Consider the following 19,351-nt stretch of genomic DNA (forward strand, 5'->3'; position numbering starts at 1 on the left):
AAAAAAGTGAGATTGCAGGCTTTCCCTTAATGGATAAAATGTAATTTTTGAATTCTGAACTTTGAGCCATCTTCTTTTTGTGTGCAATATCTGTGGCAATATGTGAGAACATATATATGTTATACAATGGAGAGGGTTATGTGTTATATATTTTAAGAGCCTTCCAAAAAATTGGCCAAACATCTAGCATAACATAGTCTTATTTAGTCAGCTATACCTTTGAATAGACATCAATGAAAGGGACAGTTTGCCCAAAAATGAAAATTCTTTAATCAGAAGAAGATATTTTGAAGAATGTTGGTGACCAAACAGTTAACAATAACAATAGCCATTGACTTCCACAGAATGAAAAAAAAAAAAATACTACAGAAGTCAAGGGCTACCGTCAACTGTTTGGTCACCAACATTCTTCAGAATATCTTTTTTTGTGTTCAGCAGAAGACAGAAACTCATACAGGTTTGGAACAACTTGAGGGCAAGTAAATGATGACAGAATTAGCATTTTTTGGTGAACTGTCCCTTATAGTTATGGCCAAATTTTGAACTCTTGCCCCAGGTTTCACAGACGAGGCTTAAGCTAGTCCCAGATTAAATGCATGTTTTAGCAGTTTTAACTGAAAGAAACTTGCACTGACATATCTTAAAATATGTCATTGCCATTGTTTTGTCTCAAGATGCAAACCAATAATATTTTTGTCTGAGGCACGTTTATAAAAGTTACTTAAATGTTCTAACTGAACTATGGCCTAATACCAGGCCTTGGATTCATACAAGCACTTTACAATGCTTAATTTCATATTGGATGTGTTTATTAAACTGACCAATTGCGGTTGTGTTGTTCTGTGTTCAACAGCATTTTAGTTAGACATTGTTCAGGGGAATCGTGACCTTGACGCACTTTGACCAAAAGTGGCGTAACCACTAAACTTCGCCGCAGGGGAAAGATTAAACTCAGCTGAGATTGTATTACAAATCTACCCACCCAGAACATTAACGCAGCTAAATAAACAAAAATCTATATCATTCAGACTATTAATCTGATACGGGAGTGTGTGACATATCTGCGCAAAACAAGCACCTCCGGCGAACGTCGGCTGATAATACAGTTCACAAACTAAATAAACCTTCATTTGACATACTTGAAATCTCTTTCCTTCCCAAGTAGGCTATACATTTCTTTCCTTTGTTTCGACTATATCTTCTGCAGTGCTTTTCTTGTTTGTTGTGCGTCGTGTGCGCGGTAGATAATGGAAGTCAGGGCTCCAGTGTTTAAAGGACACAGCCCAGAGGCAATGCCTTCCTCTCTCCAAGTAGATTACTCCATAAATAATAATAAAAAACTAATTAATTCTCCAACTTCTGAGACCCTCCAGCCTGAGGCGGCGCAAACCCAGAATTGTAAATTGATACAATGTGCATCCTTTCAGATAAACAAATAGTGCATGTGCAACACACTAAAAGGGATTCTTTCATACCACTCTAATTTCCTTAACAGTCAATTTATAAATTTTTTGTCTGCTTAAATATACGATGAGTCCTTTCGTGTTTAGTCAAGCTCTGGAGAAACGGCTCGACAACTGCGGAGCTACAAGGAATCTGTTGGGTACAGATGACATTTCAAGAGACAATTTTCCCAAAAGCCAAACATTAAGGTTGTGCTACAACTGCATGTGCACTCAATTTTACATGTTCACTAGACGAAAAAAAAAAAAGAAGTAGTACTTGAAACAATTGTATTGAAAAAAATGGAATTGCAAACAACTCATTCTTCCTCTATATTAAGCATTAAAAAGAACGTTATAGTATTTCTGTGCAAATTATAAATGGTCGCAATCGGGCACAAATAGCGAATCACCGCCACTTTCACTCACCGTTCGACCAATGCATTTTTATACCTTTTCCAGTTGTTTGTCATTACTGGATAAGGAATATTAAAAGTAATTTCACAGAGATTGCACTCAATATAATATTCTGGTCATTGGGGTTATGATAGTTAACTAAAACAAAAACTAAAATGACAATTTTATTCAAATTTAAAAAATAAATAAAATTAAAACTTAAATGTATTATATTCATTATTTATTATTATTATTATTTTTAAATAAAATAAACATTAAATGAATAAAATAAAATATAAAAAACTTTTAAATTAAATTTACATTTAGATTAACTTAAAGTAAAACTAAAATTTCTAAAACTAAAATAAGACTTTATGTATATAAATAAAAACCAATAAAATGAAAAAACACAACTATAGCTGGTTCAAAATATTAATAATTTTTTTTGTCCCAAACATTTGAATGTTTTGTTGGCTGAACAATTGACACTCCGGTACACAAAAGTATGTTAAACTAACTGGTCTCTACTTCCATCCTCCTTTTAGTAAATTAACTGACTATATTATTGTTATTATTGATGTTGTTTCATTTTTTTATTGTTATTTTTTCACAAATTTAGCAAAACCACAAACTATATCTAAACCTACACATACATATTCACAACATCCAACAATAACTCAAAGTACATAAAAATACATAAATAACAACTTTTCGTCTCTTTCTAACCTCTATTGTGATGCTTGTTCATTATTACAAACAATGTTTTTTCAAGAGTTTGTCCGCACATCAAATCAAATATGGCATCTACTTCGACCAAAGTCTATTTATATCTGAACACAGAGCTAAAAACAGATATACAACATTTCAAAATGAAACAAACTACATATACTAAAGATAAATAAAGAACGCAGTGAAATGCAGGGATGGCAGACAGATAGAGAGGCTTTGAGGAGGGGGTTTGTGTGCGGAGAGAGTGAGACGGGGGGCTTTTAAGAGTACAAAGACTCCAGTAGCAGCACTGAGTTTGCCTTCAGGCCAGTCTGCCAACAGAGCAGATAGCACAGGCCTCTGCACCCTCGCCAGGCTCACGGCCAACACACACACTACTCTGAATATATATATATCAAATATTTCTAATAATCCACACAGATTGGCTGGTAATCAGATGCTTTTTAAACACGACTATGGATTAACCGCTCTCCTCCACTTCCCATAGTGGTGCTCATCTGAGACAAAATGACTATTTAAAAATAACAGTGGTTGCATAAATTCAATTAGAGGCTTTTGGTCACGGTGGAAGGGGAGCGCGGGCCAATTAACCAGCCTGGGAGCTTCAGCCAGCCTGACTGCTGACACAGAACAGATGACGGGGGCCGCTCGCTGTGTCACAGCCGTAATTGGCCAAAGCACATTAATCAAAACTGAAAAGAGGCTTCCGAATAGAAAAGAGAAGGCGAGAGAGACGAGGAAGAGAAAAGGCCGACAGAAATGGGGGAGTGGGGGTGAAAGTGAAATGAGTAAATGGACAGAGACACAGAAAGATAGACAGAGAGAGGTGAGAAAATGAAGGGGAAGAATACAAATGGACCACTTATGCGGACACTGAGCAGCGATGCAATGCGATACAACTACGGCCCTGTTAGAATAAATGAAGCATTCTAGTGTTTGCATTGCAGAAGCAGTAGATTTGTTCCAAAATACAGTGCAGCTGCCAAATAGAGTAGCCTAATAACCACAATGGAACATAATAAGTGACTGATTTTGAACCCTTACATTGACTCACAACTGATTTCGCATGAACATTTTTTCTGAGCTATGATGGATAGACTGATTTTTCACAGTTGTAAATAAAACAAGAATTACAGTGTTTCACAAGAAAATACTATTTCCGCCTTTCTAGTTCAAAATATCAATGTGTTACTTGTTGTTTATAATTGTGAAATTTACTAGCAATTTCTGAGTGAAATTCGTTAATGGCAATCTTTATTTTCAGTGTACTTTAATAAATAAGGCAGCTTATTTCCACCACAGAATAAAAAAAATAAAAAAGGTAATTAAATGGTTGTTTTTTTTTTGCAAGTTGCAAGTTTATGTTTCATAATTCTGACTTTTCTTATTAGAGGTTATATTAAATTAACTCAGAAATGGGAGAAAAAATACAAAAAAGTATAAAAAGTCACAAAAAACACTATAAAATGCTTTTTCGAAGTTGTAAATAAAACAAAGATTATACATTTTAAGAAAAAGAAAATACTATTATTAAGTATATTAAGCAAAAGTACGGGTGTTTATTTCCACCAAGGAATAAAAAACACATTAAAAAGGTAGTTGTGACTTTTTATCTCACAACTAAGACTGGTTTATGTCTAGCAATTCTAAATAATGGCATATTTTTATTCTGTGGCAAAAATTACTTTCATATATAAGCATAAAAATAAATAGTGCACATATTAGGTAAAATATTGTGTTTTTAATCAGAGTGACCTATTTTATTGATATGACCTTGATCATTTTTCCCACAGTGCATGCTGGGATTGCTACCTACGATGCCTTCTAATGCTGTTTATAGGGAGCTCACTAGGCTGGAACAGAGCTAGTTTCACGCAGGGCAGTAGGTGTTCTAGAGGAGAAGGGAGCATGTGATAATCGTGCTCAATTACATTCTGATTGACACTGACAGAATCTGGGCACTGACATACAGGACACAGATGAGAGCCATTATCAGCCGCTGAAACAAGCTGTCACTCCTCAGAAGATGTTTACTGTACTAAATAGGGTGCCCTCTACCTCTCTCCTCTGGTCAGTCACACCTCACATCAGCAAACACACTGACAGCTGCGGACAAACGCTTCTCAGAAAGGCTTCTAATGTAGGCATGCACAATATAGTGGCAATCAGATCATACCAGCCAGGACTATGTTTTAAAATTAAGGAATAGATGAAATAAGCTGAAAATAGAAGCATACAAAACCAGAACTCAGTCAGCACACAAATAATCTAAACATATAAGCATATCATTTTTTTCTATTGTACATTATGATATTTTGATGCCTGATCTAGCAGTCAAATTATAAAGGATCTTTAGTGTGAATATATATATAAAAAACAGTATAAGTTTAATGTAGGCCACGATTATTGTTTATCGAAACACAACATTAATCAGTATTTCTCCAATCTTTTATAATTCTATATATCTGATCACTCTTTGGTGAGATGATAAATTAAATAACTGATCAATAACTGATCATTCACTAACTGAATATCATAATGAATCAAATAAATAAATAATAAAATTAAATTAAAATTAAATACAAATTTGGATATATTGTGTTGTCTACATTTCTACATTGGTGCATCTCTGCCTTGACTGTTTATTTTTAAGAGATACAGATTATATATCACATAATAACTATTTTATATAATATAAAAGATAAAAAGATCAATTCAATAACTGACAGAATGTCAGAATGCGGGACTTTTATATTTATAATATTACCCAAAATAAATACATAATGATAATTGTTATCATTGCTATTATTATTATTTAATAAGAATAATTTTTAATAATAATAATAATAATAATTTTTGCATATTGTATCACCAAAAATTTCTGTATCTGTAATATAAAAAGCATAAAGTAAGTTTTTATATATATATATATATATATATATATTAGTGTTAAACAGGTGATTTCGTATTGCAGAATATTCTCTGTTGGTGGGTGAAGTTCACATTTGTTTGTATTAGCAATCACATTTCTTTCTTAAATATTTCCACAGGTCTTGGCCGCAGTCTGTCAGCTAAACGAAGGTTAACAGCGAAATAGTGCTCAGCTGGAGTCTAAGAGGAAGAAACTGCTTGTGTGAGATAGCCAGCTGAGACTCAAATCGCTCGCACAGGCTCGTTTTACAGAAAGTGAACGAACGAGAGAGAAAAACAGAGAAACTCAACTCAATGTGGCATTTGCTAAGACAAACATCACTATTATTATTGCTTATATTCAGAGTTAGTGATTTTAACAAACCCCAAATACTAAAAATATACTCTTTCATATTTGATCAGAGGTGGACAGTAACGAAGTACATTTACTTGAGTACTGTACTTAAGTACACTTTTTGAGTATCTGTACTTTACTTGAGTATAATTTTTTCTGGAAACTTGCTACTTCAACTTCACTACATTTGACAGACAAATATCGTACTTTTTACTCCTAGCCTTCAATATCTCTTTTAAAAAGAACTTTGTAACTTTGAAACAAGTATTAAAATGAGTTCAATGTAGTTGTAGGAGTGTTAAATAAAAAATCAAGTTTATTATCTTCATTCAGTTGTTCCATTTCTATAGGTTTGGTAACATAAAAGCTCTTAATTCCAAAGATAATACAAGCTAATCAGTGTATTCAGTAGGTTGCATTAGTGGCATAAGGTATTGTAAGTATACAACAATGTGACAATAAAACAATGCATTTACTTTTTACTTTTGATACTTAAGTACTTTTAAAAGCATGTACTTTCGTACTTTTACTTAAGTAAAAACCTGTCTTTACAACTTTCACTTGTAGTGGAGTAGTATTTGACCAGCAGTATCTGTACTTTCACTCAAGTAATGCAGTTGTGTACTTTGTCCGCCTCTGTATTTGATACACACATTTCTAAGGCCTCTAAATGATCAACATGATCAAAACTTTGCTGAAAAACCTGTTGTTCACAATATACTGTGCTTGCTGCTATTGTATTGATAGTTTATAGCTTTTTATACTTTTTTAGCAAGTAAAAAGTTCTTCTAGTATGCAGTATTTCTAAAAAACATTCTCCTTCAGGTTGTGGTTCACTTGCGTTTTATTGTGAAATCTTAACTGATTTTTATAAAATAAACATAATAACTTTTATATTGCATTGCACTAAAGCAGGTATACTTGATTCATTTATTTATTTATTTATTTTTAGAAAGATCATGTTCAAATGTGAGCATCAATCAGGTGATCATAAGGCTTTTGAGGGATTTATTTGTTCATCATGCATTGCATTATATGTTCTTAAACTATCTTTGATCATAAAACTAAGCATTTAAATATTATTTTACTAAGACATATTGTTGAGAGATGTAGAGTCATAACTATTATTATATTTTTCGTAATTAATCTTATTGATTTACATTTCATCTTACTTTTTGACCATATCAGCATTTGCATATTTTGCGCAATTTGGGCCTCTGAAAAGTATGAGATCCATATTCTCACTATATCATACTTTATGAGCCATAAAAGCCTGATGTGATTGAATGTGAAACTGAACAAAAACACATTTTCTCTAAAAGTTCAATAAATTGTCCCATGTTGAAAACAATGATTTTTCTGACTATTATTTCATATGTCAGGCTGTTTGTGCTTCATGCATGAATTATACTACTTCCCAAATCACTTTACTTAACCACACCGACAACTTTTATCTGGTGGATGATAAAACAGGTGAAAAATAACTTACATTGTGTGGGTGAGACCAGAAGAATACTGCATATGAGACAAAGAAGACAGCTGTCCCATGATGCTGCGGCTCAGTCCGAAGGCAAGCCCAGACATCAGACAGCAGGTTGCTGGTGTTTGGCTGTGGATGTGTGTGGTTGGGGCTTTGAGTTCGGTAAAGTTAGAGCAGCGCTGCTCATTGTAGTATTAATCACAATGGTGCAGCTGTCAGATTGGCATGTGGAACTAACAGGACACACATTTCACAAAGACGACATCCAAAAAGCCAACAGCTACCAAAGAGGCTTATCGATGACTGTTCGACCCCACCGTGACCCTGCAAACCCTTAACCTGTGAACTCATGATTATGAGGGCCTAGGTTACCTGGAAAAAATCCCCTCACCTGCTAATAGGTGTTAAAAAATCTACTTTTACGACACTGACAATAAATTGTAGCGCCAGCAATCAAAAAGAAACCGAAAATGCCTCTGAACTTGATACACCTAAGCATCTGTCCTAAACTTTACTTGTAGCAACAAAAGTATTGAAACATTATCCAATAACCACAAGCAAACACAAATTCACACGATACTGTCTTAACCTTCAACATCACTACATCAATAAAAGACACTAACGCATGATATTCAAAAGCCTAAGCATGACTTCATGTCTGAAAGTCATTGCATTAAATATCAAATTATGTTTAAGGATGTCTTCTCTTCACTGTAACATGCCTTCTCTTCATCATTTTTGCACAGTGTCTTTGAGTCAGCTGTGTTTTGGTGATTTTTAGTGGATGCGTGAAGTCAGTTTTCCTTAAGTTCTTTCCTTAAATATGATTCAATAACCACATCTGTCATTTTGGCATTGCAAACTAAACAAAAAGACACTTCATTTGTTATTTGCTCTAATGCAATGGCATTTTTCATAAATAATGTTTTACTTGTAACTACATTTGGACACATCAGACACACTAAAAATGTCATTGCATTAAATGTCAAAATACGCAGCAGGATGTTTTCTCTTCATTATTGTCACTTCTCTTCATCATTTTTGCACAAGGTCTTTGAATCAGCTGTATTTTGGTGATTTTACTGGATGTGTATCTTGTTCACCTATGTAGTTTTCAAGACTTCATCTGTTGTTTTACCATTTCAAACAGAACAAATTTAAAATAAAAGGCAGTTAATATATAATGCAATGGCATTTATTGCCATGACACTCAAATCACAACTGAATGTCATTGCATTAAATATCAAAATATGCATTATCTTCCATGTTCATTTATTTTTGCACAATGTCTTTTAATTGTCTGGTGATTTTTAGGGGATAAAGTAAGGTGTATTAACTATCGAACAAACAGTGTTGTTGTAATTTTCAACACTATCTTTTGTTTTAGCATTTCAAACCAAGCAAATTTTCAAAATAAAAGAAACTTGGTTTGATTATATTTTATCTAATGTATTTACATTAATATATCCAAGTGTGACTTTCTCACTATATGAGAAAAATAAATAAGTTTTAATAAAAAAGTTCAATTACACTACATAAAATCGAACAGATTTGGCCTCCGGTAAAACAATAAATAAGTCGTCCAGCATGCTGTGGCCTCTAAGTAATTGACATACAAGATAGGATCGGTGAGTGTGCGCATATATGTGGCTATACACTCCCCATTCTCCATATTATAGGCATTTCCAGTTGCGTGGGACACACGGCATATGAATTGGTCTCAGTCGTTCCCTCCTTTAAATCCCTATCTCCTAGGATTTGCTGAAATTTATATTGGCTGCCTCTGCAAGATAAATGTAAATCGCATTCCCTTAAATTTGCTATTTATCAGGATGCGGCAGCTCACTTTCGGCAGGGGAAAATATCTCTCACCCGCATACAAACAGCCTTGCATTTAAATAGCATTTTTATTGTCCGCCGTAGCCTTTCATCTGAATGGCGGGAAAAGCATCTTCCTCTCCAGGGGAAGGAGAGGGAGGGGAAAAGAGAGACCAGCACACAGTCGTCTTGAGCAGCCTTAAAGGAAGCAGTCGGGGAGGAAAAAGTGCAGCGAAATAAATAAATAAATCTCTTTTTCTTTGAGATGAGAGAGGATGTCGCTATTGGACTCAACGGGTGACTGCTGGGCAGCCAAAGATGGAGTTTAGAGAAGACAGACAGGCGTGGAGCATCCGTGACCTGATCTCATGAGACTGACCACCTCTGAAAATACCTGACAGTCGCTTGTGTGTATTGCATCCTACAAAGCCTTCTTTTCTGAACTACAATCTTGAATTAGATCCCAATACTGAACCTTCATACTCCGAATTTTCTTTATACTTACAAAGAAAATGTTTGTCTGGGCAAAACTCACAGCTTCCAGGCTGTAGTTGCTCTGCTGTTTATGCTCGGAGCGGTTTCTTGATCGGTTTCTCAAGTCTCAATGATATTCAGATCCTACCTTCAGTGTATATCTAATAGATTTTTATTGTCCACCAAGCAAAAGTTATAAGTCTGTCTGACTGATTAGAAAAGTAGCAACACACTTCTCCCCAACAAGACGGTGATTTGAGCATCATTCATGTTCGAAAGTTTGGAAATGTTTTAATGTTTTTGAAAAAAAAAAGAAAGTCTCATGCTCACCAAGGCTGCATTTATTTGATCAAAAACAAGAGTAAATCTATTGAATCTAATTTCTTAAAAAAAAAAAAAAAGATCTCCAAACATTTGAACAGTAGTTCATGTTATGGTTTATAAAAACAATTTTAAGTATGAGAAACAGTGATATTAATCCTAATCTTAAAAAAAGTTTTACTTGATTGAAGAACTTTTTTAGATTCCGCAAAGAACTTTCTCTAGTTTTTTCAAGAAAAATACACTGATGCTTTAAGAAACCAACATACTGACCTGAATAAGCTATAACAAAACAACTACATTTAAAATTAACAACTACATTTAAAAAAATAAAGGTCCCAAAAAGGGGGGTTTCTCAGAAGAAGAACCATTTTTGAACAGTTCTTTAAAAAAGCATTTTTGTTTTCAAAGTGCGAAGATCATTTTCCCCCTCGTTCTAAGGAACATTTTGTGCGATGGAAAGGTTCTGTGGATGTTAAAGGTTCCTCAAGGAACCATCAGTTCCAATAAAGAACTTTTATTTTTAACAGTGTAAAGAACCGTATACCGGAGCAACACAAAACACTAGCAAAAAATAGTGTCCAGGAAAAGGTTTAGAAAAATATATTAGCCTTCAGACAAGTAGGTTTTACACTGGCACAATCAGTTTCCATTGTCATCAGGCCTAAGACTAAACTTACACACTCGAACCATAAGCCTTACACCAAAACTAGTTTATTTTTATGTATTTATTTATTTATTTTTGCCCGTGGCCACGATTTTGGCTGTCTGATGTTCTTGGCAGCTGCCAAGCAGGTCTTGTTTTTTGGAAAGCCTCTTATAGGTCTTTTCCATTACTGCCAAATATAAACAGTATCTGTTTTAATATGGCTTCTAATTATTAAGTATCAATTCCCCCTCTTGCGGCGCAATCGCACGGGGTATGGATGAATACCGCGCGCTCATCTGCTTTGATTCGTTCGTCGGGAGAGCGTGCCAGCTGACACGGTGCCCAGTCTGCGGCTTAATGCACAAGTTTTTAATAATGTGTGGGACTACATGAGTCTCCGCGGCTCATTGATATTCACGTGCCTAATGTCTTGTCAAAACTGCGAGGCGAGGGAGACGGCAAGAGAAGCGAGAACTTGAAATTTCTGAGGTAGGTTTCTTTCCTTTTTAGTCGACGCCAGCACAGGGTTCTTAAACGTAATTCATCCCCTTTTTTTTCCGAGAAGGACTAATGGAAGAGAGAGAGGGTTGATGCTTCTCCGCGCTTATCTCTGTCTGACAGTCGCGAGCAGCGGTTGGCGAGGGCTGGTGTTAGCGCGCTGTGCTGTGCGGTACGGTGCAGGCGAGTAGGCCCGGGGACAGGGATCAAAGGCAGGCTCGGGTGAGCGCCGTTTTTCTCTCTGATCCCTCCGGTGGCGAGACCCCGCTCGCGCGCTGCCTTACACACTCATCCATCCGTCCGTCCGTGAGCAGAGCCTCATTCCACAGTACAAACACACTCCCACGGCTCACGTTTACACACACACACACACACACACACACACACATCCCCATGAGTCTGTGTGTATTCAGGTTTAAGTCCCCACCAGAATAGAAAAACAGGTACACACACACACACACACACAGACAGACACACACACGCACACAACAACCACTTCTGCTTGCTACAGTAGATACAAGCACAAAAAGTATTATACTCACGAATTGATCACATAAAAATTTTCTATGCAACAATCTTTGTCGATCTTTAAGCACAATGCAACAAAACTACTGATATGCCAAGTGTTATGACAATACCATGGTATTTTTATATAGGGCCTACATTTGATGTAAATACCATGGTATATGATTATGGTTGTTCTGTAATCCTGGTTATTCTGTCAAAGGTTATATCAAAGTATCATGATATTTCCATCCTATAGCTAGCCTACTATAGTAAAATAAATAAATAAAATATTTTTTCCCACACTGCTTGGAGATATATAAATTATTGCTATTACTGTAAAATCATAATAAACATATTATTCATAATTTTAATACTATATATAATTATTATACATTATAATTGTTATATTATCATGAATTAACAATAATAAAAAAATACACACACACACACACACATTTTACTACATTTTAATAATTTAAACAAAAAAACACCTATGAAACTATGTATATATATATATATATATAAAGTATGTATATAAATTAGTGACCATATATAAATTAGTTTGTTGTTGTAACGGACGCTTACAAAAAATGACCATATTTGTCACAATTTTTGTTTAAATTATTAAATCGTAGTAATATGTAATCACATTTTATATATTTTTTTCTATAGTTATAAATTTGATATAATTTTCATAAGTAAAGCTGTCTGTGGTTCTGCAGAGGCATGTTGTTTTCCTCTCTCTCCCAGCAGGTGTCCCTGTCAGGCAGAGCAGTGGAATCCACCTCAAAGCTCTCTGCCAAGGAACACATTTCCTCTCTTAAAAACCCATTTAGAGAGGCATAATAGCCAGCGTGAGCGCCTGACATCACGTTCAGAGAAACAGGAAACTTCTGCCTTCTATTCTCTAGATAACATCAATTAGAGATTTTCTGATTGGTTACGGGACATTGAGAGATATTAGCTATATCAGTATGGATATTTGAAGGGTCATCGGGACAAAATATATAATTATGTAACTTATAAACACAGCTGGAGAATTTTTGTCTATTGGAAACCTGTTCTCCAGAAGTCTTTCCCAACAAAAATGTATTCTATCCAAAGGAAGGAAAGGAAAATGAGTGTTTTCCCCGACATCTCCCAGAGTACGTGTCCTTATCCATCACCTGCTGTGCGACAAAATGAAATGGGGCGATACGGCTCACCTCAACCCAAAAACATACCTGCAGACCAGCCAAGCAATGCCTAATAGACCCCATCTGACACTGCATCACTCCCAGACCAGCCTAAACTTATAATCAAGGACTACAACAACAACAACCACTGGTGGATGGCTTTTCTACTGGTCTGTAATGGGAAAATGCGCTCTGTCTGGATGGGTTATACCAACACCTGTGCTGAGATCAGCAGGAGTCCATTACCGGCCACCACAGCCCATTTACAGCCAATCGCCACATTTTGGTCAATCTTTACCAGCCACCGGTAGCCCATCAACGGCAGACGTTAGGAGAAATAGATCTTTCGTCCGAACACATGCGCCTATCTCCTCCAGACAGGAGTTGTCTGTGAACTTCCAATATAAAGGAGTTATCTTTGATCAAAAAAATAAAAAACACATTTTTTGCCCTTGTCACAGAAGGCAAGGTGACATCTGATGTTTTGGGAAGGGAAAAGATTCCCGGCTGCAACAGATCCACTTTTTTCTTGCTGAACAGCTAGCTTTCTTTTACTAAACAACTGCTGACATGCAAACTCGATAATAAATAAGATGATAAAAGACACAAAAAAGTTCTATTTAATATGAATATTAATGATAAGAATGAACATTTCTTCCATCATATAATAGAGTTCATTAGCCGAAGTGTGAGCTGAGGATGAATCAAAGTTGGGGTCGGGTTAGGTGATGTCTGATATGACCTCAGCAGATGCTCTCGGACCTTGTGTTTAATAGTAATAGTGCTACATTACTAATACAATTTATTATTATTATTATTATTTAGTAACGCACCCAGGTACAATGTGCAATGCTTTTTAAACATTATTGAAATGTATTTTGCACACTTGTTGTCTGTCCTTGACTATCTAGTAAAATAAAAAAATGTAAAAAAAAAAATTTTGATTACATTATTCTTTCTTTTGTAAAGAAATTCATATGCATGCCCAATTGAACTATCATAACTATCAAACTATCAAAACAAGCAAAGAAACTTATAAGTGGCAGTATACTGAAATATAATGCTAAAAAATTCAAAACATAGCAATCGAAAAGCAATAGAAAATTGAAATCAATTTTGTTTTCTCCATTTAAAGCCTGCAGACCTGATCCATGGCACTAGACAAAAAAACATTCATTATTTATAAGGAGAAAGTGTTTAAGCGCAGCTGAGAAGGAAGCAAGAGGAAGCGTCTCTCCAGTGTTAAATGCTCCCATTAATAGAAAAAAGACCTCCATGTCTGCTGGTATTTACGGAGGTTTGGAGCGAAGGCATTAGTGCTCAAAGCCCCTGTGCCACGATTAACAATCTCTCTCACTGTAAGACGCCCATGTTATCCTTCCGACGTTGTAGTTACGAGGGGAAAAGCTCTTTTTTGTCACCAAATCCTTAATTCTTTCTTCTCTGGAAAAAAGAGGCTAATACTGAGAATGTTTCTCAATCTGCTTTGAGAGAGCATGGGGAGAGAAAAGGAAACCCCCAATAAAACATGTGTGAACGAAAGGGTAATTGTGGACAAATGCAGCATTGAAATTCACTTTCAACTCTTTACACACCATTTCAATCTTATTTTATGCTTGTTAGCCACATCTTGTTGGTGAGGGTCGGCAAGACTGCCCAGTATTGATGGATAATTGTGTATAATTCACTACTTACATGCGATTTGCATCAATACGCATTATTTTTTAATGGTGGGCATTTGAGACAGAACCATTTCTGGAGAAAGTCAACCTAAATGCTCATTAATGGGGATAACTGGGAAAATTAGACAAAAACACAACCACAGCAACACGAATCCAGACAGGACACGCAACAAGAAATAAACACAGAAACATAGCAATTCCTGTCAAATGGCACCTACTCACTCTCATGTACACACATAAATATTCACTGACAAAATTGTCCAAAGCAACATAAATTTCACCCCCCAAAAACTATATATAGATTTAAATGTATACACAGTCTATTTAACCTTAAAGTCAACATGGACATGACAGTATTTACTTTATTGTTCTGAAAAATGCCATCCAATAGCTAAATAGATATTCAGACGATCCATCATTTCCAAAAGACAAAATCAAGTTCCATATTACCACCCTTTTCTTCCTTATTATCTGCTTTTACTCTGAAATACATCACATTATGAAAGTAAAGTGAAAGCCATTTCATTCTTATGGTTTCTGATATAAAATCTGCAAAGGTTTGGGAATGATTACAATGTTTTCGAGCTATGAAAAAACAAAAAAAACAAAAACATGAATTTCTCCATAATTTCTGTTTCCACACAAGCAGCGGATGCTAGCTTAACTCGACAATGCTCTTGATCTGTGAACCATGCTGGCGTTCATTCAGCGTTCTCACATTAGAAAGAGGCCTCTGCACTAACCTGTGGCGAAAGGCCGTTGCTCACGGGATTCATGTGGTTGCTTGTAGCTGACGGGCTCATAAAAGTCTCTGAATAGCTGGAGAAGGTGTGGCGGTTGGATGAGAGGCCGTAGGCGGAGCTACTGTCAGCCGGAAGTCCGCCCTGGTGCATGGAGGAAGGCGGCAGAGGCTGCGGCCGGTGCAATGTACTGCTGCCATCTGAAACACAAATCGAGACGGTGATACCTATTCGCATCAGTCTATCATCAAGTATCAAAATGGTAGTAGAGGAACACTTTAGATTAGGGAGCACATATAACACTTTACTTAAAGCCTTTATATATAATGCATTATAAAAGTAGTTTTAATGCATTAATTATGCCTTGCAATGCACCTTATAATGAATTGTACAATCTCATGAATCATTGTAACCACAGTTATACATTATAACACTTATTAATTCATTGTTACACTAAACATTTTAAATTCAGTCATAATTATTTACAACAAGATTTAATGTATTACAACACATTATGAATAATTAGAATGCATTATACCCTTTAATAACACTTTATAATGCATTATACATAAAGGCTTTAAGTAAATTGTTACAAGAGTTTTCCCTCAACAAACTCTGAATTTGCTATTTATTGATAGTAAGTTAGGTAGTTGTTGTAGTAGAATATGGTCATGCATTAATATTTGCTTTATACGTACTATTAAACGGCTAATATGCTCGTTGTATGCATGCTAATAAACAACTAGTTAATAGTGAATAGTGTTACTGATACTGGGATATTTTGGGATCTGGTACTGTGGTAACACCATATTATTTTGGATATGCACCATGATGTTGCAAAGAATGTCGATAATATTTATGATAATCTGATATACCATTGTACCACTACAGCAGTATTGCATTTTTTAAACACTTTTAATTTTTTATAATAATAATAATAATTCTTCTTATTTATTTATTTATTGCAGGGTTATAAGTCGTTCAAAACATTAAAGATGGAGAGATTGTATTTAATGTTTTTGAAAGAACTCTATTCTGTTTACTAAGGCTGCATTTATTTGATCAAAATACAGTAAAAAAAAATGTTATACTGTGAAATATTATTACAATTTAAAATATTTTTCTATATTTTATTATATTTATAAGCTTAATATATTCAAATGCTTAATATATTGCAAATATTATATTATATTATATTATATTATATTATATTATTACCTGTCGGACACTTTAAAGAGAGTCTAGAGCACTTTTACTGGAGCGGTGTTTTCTGATACACATGGACACGTACACACAGAGACATCTGTCACATCTATAACATACTGCTTCATATCAAGCTACAATACTTGAATGAACTGTTTGGCTTCACTAAAATAAATTAGATAAAATAAATGTAAAAAAATAATTTAAAAAATCAAATGTTTTGATTTGACTTTATAGACAAAAAGTACTTAACTTCCTTTTGGGCGTGGTTCAATTTAACCTACATTTAAACTACTTGAAATTAGTTGAATTGGATTTGATTGTTCTTGAAATTTTGAGATGTGTTTTGAAAAAAAAAAAACGATATAAAATTGGATATGCAATATATTTATTCACATACATACAACATACTCATTTGAAACAATATATTACTATATATCAAATCTTTACCATCATTGCATAATGTAATTATATTACCATCCAGCTCTTTATATAGTTTGATATAGAATGTCCAACTTTATTTGTCTACATACAATGCTATCCACTACATTGTAAACATTAACATCATGATCTTCTGTAAAGCTGCTTTGAAACAATGAGTATTGTGAAAAGCACTATTTAAATAGATTTGACTTGTCTTAACTTGACTATTGTAGCTTGTCAAAGACTAAGATATGAAATATATATTTTAAAACAAATCGAGGACCTATTTTATTAAAACAGCAGGCTTTCCACCATTAGGAGCGCAAAAATGGCAAAAGAAAGAAAGATGCTCAGTGTTTACATTATTGAAAAGCATTTGTTACTTGTCTTTTTTTTCAGTGTTAAAATACTTTTTTGTTTTAGTCGGACCAAAATAAACGCCCATTCAAACCAGACAGACTTCAGACAGTCGTCTCAAAATGAGGACAATTTGCACATTTTAAACGGAGGCTTCTATTCCATCAAAACATGAATATAATTAGCGTCTCTGAAAGCAGCCTGCTCTATTTCACAGGAACAAGACCGGAGCCCTGCGTATGTGAAAGGTTGGAGGACACTGATCTATGCCATGCACTGGCAATTCATCCGTGTTTAATACACTGTCAGGGCAGTTCATCTACCGTTGTGTTTAAAACGGGCCGGTCCATTGTGCGTCCAGATGAAAGGTGGAGACAAAGGCCTCTCAATACACCAGGCTGAAAAGTGTCCACAAAGAGTGGGCGTCCCTTTTTAAACGTGCCTTTAAGAGCTCCACTTTCATGGTACGCACACAAGGACACACTCTATTCTGATGCAACCACACCGTAGACACAATCTACAAAACACACACACACACACACTCGCTGGCTCTTTCTTACAAAGCGTTTCTTACATTTTCCATGTGCAAAACTGTCAGGCCACTAACAGCTAGCATCTCATTCAGATGACTTCAATGGCTCGCCATCGTTTGATGCGACTAAAGATGACTCTTACCCATCTGTCATGCGTTGGGTTCGAATCACTCTTTCTTACGCTCTCGGAAAGTGAAACCCCCACCCGACCGTCATCCTCTCAAAGGGTTTAGGAGGAGACGCTTCGCCCCTGTCCTGAGCCTAAACCTGGTGTCGTAGACAGATAAAGGATGGCCTGGCGTCCTGAAGGAGCTCGGGAAATGCATGTGCTGGGATTCGAATGGATCTTCTACTGGGAATCGCGCAAACAGGTTATGAAGAATGGAAGAACGCTGTGTCCTTCCCCCACAAACCAAAAAGTGTCCCGCTCCGCTGTGCCTCCTGACCTTTGACCTCTGAACCCTGCTCTCCACCCCTTCATCCTTTCATCCTGATGGCCTCTACCTTCTTTCTTCTGCCACAAAGTGCAGATACGTACTTCTGTGACATCAGCGAGGAACATTTAATAGTTCTGGCATTTCATTCAAGACTACAGGCAAAACTTTATAGTTTTATTCCTATCAATATTCTCAGGGTTTTTACTAAAGGGTGTGTTCATATGATATTCACCTGTTTTTGTTTTTTTCTTAAAAATGTCATGTTTTTTTTTTCTGTCTGTTGACAGTGTTTTCTAATTTATGGCATGAATATGCACTCATTTGCATACATTTCCACAACAGAAACCTGAACATTTGAAAAAGTCAGGGTCAAAATTCTTGTTGACATAGTATAGCTTAAGTTTGAGAATTTTGGATATCTCTTTTTATTACTCCATGTTTTTTTTTTTTTGGAATAAACTGTAATATAAATTGAATGAGTTATGAACAAACACCTCTGTAAAATCCTTATGAATATAGATATAAATAAAGTTCGGTGTATGTAAGTGCTGCTAAAGTTTAAATTTCAAAACTCAAAGAAATGGCCTTTAAAAATATGTATTGTAAATGAAATCGATAGACACGAACCGATAAAGTGTAATAAAATAAACACTTAAAAGTGTATTTTAGATCGTTTCTTTCCACTTGTCTGAAAGAAGACATGTTATAGAAGCAAAATAGTCTAAAATGTCTAAATTAACCAGTGCATGAAAAACAATCTTTTTGTCTGTAGTGTCTTGCCTTAAGAAATTTCTTTCTTAAGATTTTTGTGAAATCTTTAAGCCCAAGTTCATTTACACTCGTCACTTTTGTTTGCGATTTTTCTACAGAAAGCAAACTATTATCGCTTTAAATGGCTTGTTTCTTCTCTGGCTTTTTGTTTAATCTCTCATCCTCACACATAAACTAATCTCTGCACATGCATTACCACACAATCTGTAAAATGCATAATGCTATGACAATTCATAAAGAGATTTGGGATACATTATTCTCAGAGAGCTGCCTGCATCCCTGTGGTCAGAGCACTTACGATGCAGCCAGCAGATCTTGTGGCTTTACCATGTGCTCGGCGAAGACTCCTGTCTGCCTTAATCACACCAGCAGCCTGTGAAGCATATCTGTCTAAGTGAATTTGCTGCTTTTGAAAGCAACGTGGCATCACAGAGGTGCACGAGTTAACTCT

General features: G+C 35.4%; 1 protein-coding gene across 1 annotated transcript in view; it reads right to left on the reverse strand.

Annotated features, from left to right (window-relative positions):
- LOC107708260 (paired box protein Pax-7-like) overlaps positions 1 to 19,351 on the reverse strand; it is a 69,249-nt gene that overhangs the window by 16,933 nt on the left and 32,965 nt on the right. The window contains exon 6 of the mRNA XM_016512448.1: positions 15,180 to 15,417. Within this exon, the coding sequence (XP_016367934.1) occupies positions 15,180 to 15,417 (238 nt within the window). The remainder of the gene's footprint in view (positions 1 to 15,179; positions 15,418 to 19,351) is intronic.

The sequence above is a fragment of the Sinocyclocheilus rhinocerous genome, unplaced genomic scaffold, assembly GCF_001515625.1.
Source record: "Sinocyclocheilus rhinocerous isolate Xijiao unplaced genomic scaffold, SAMN03320098_v1.1 scaffold2461, whole genome shotgun sequence".
Classification (NCBI taxonomy): domain Eukaryota; kingdom Metazoa; phylum Chordata; class Actinopteri; order Cypriniformes; family Cyprinidae; genus Sinocyclocheilus; species Sinocyclocheilus rhinocerous.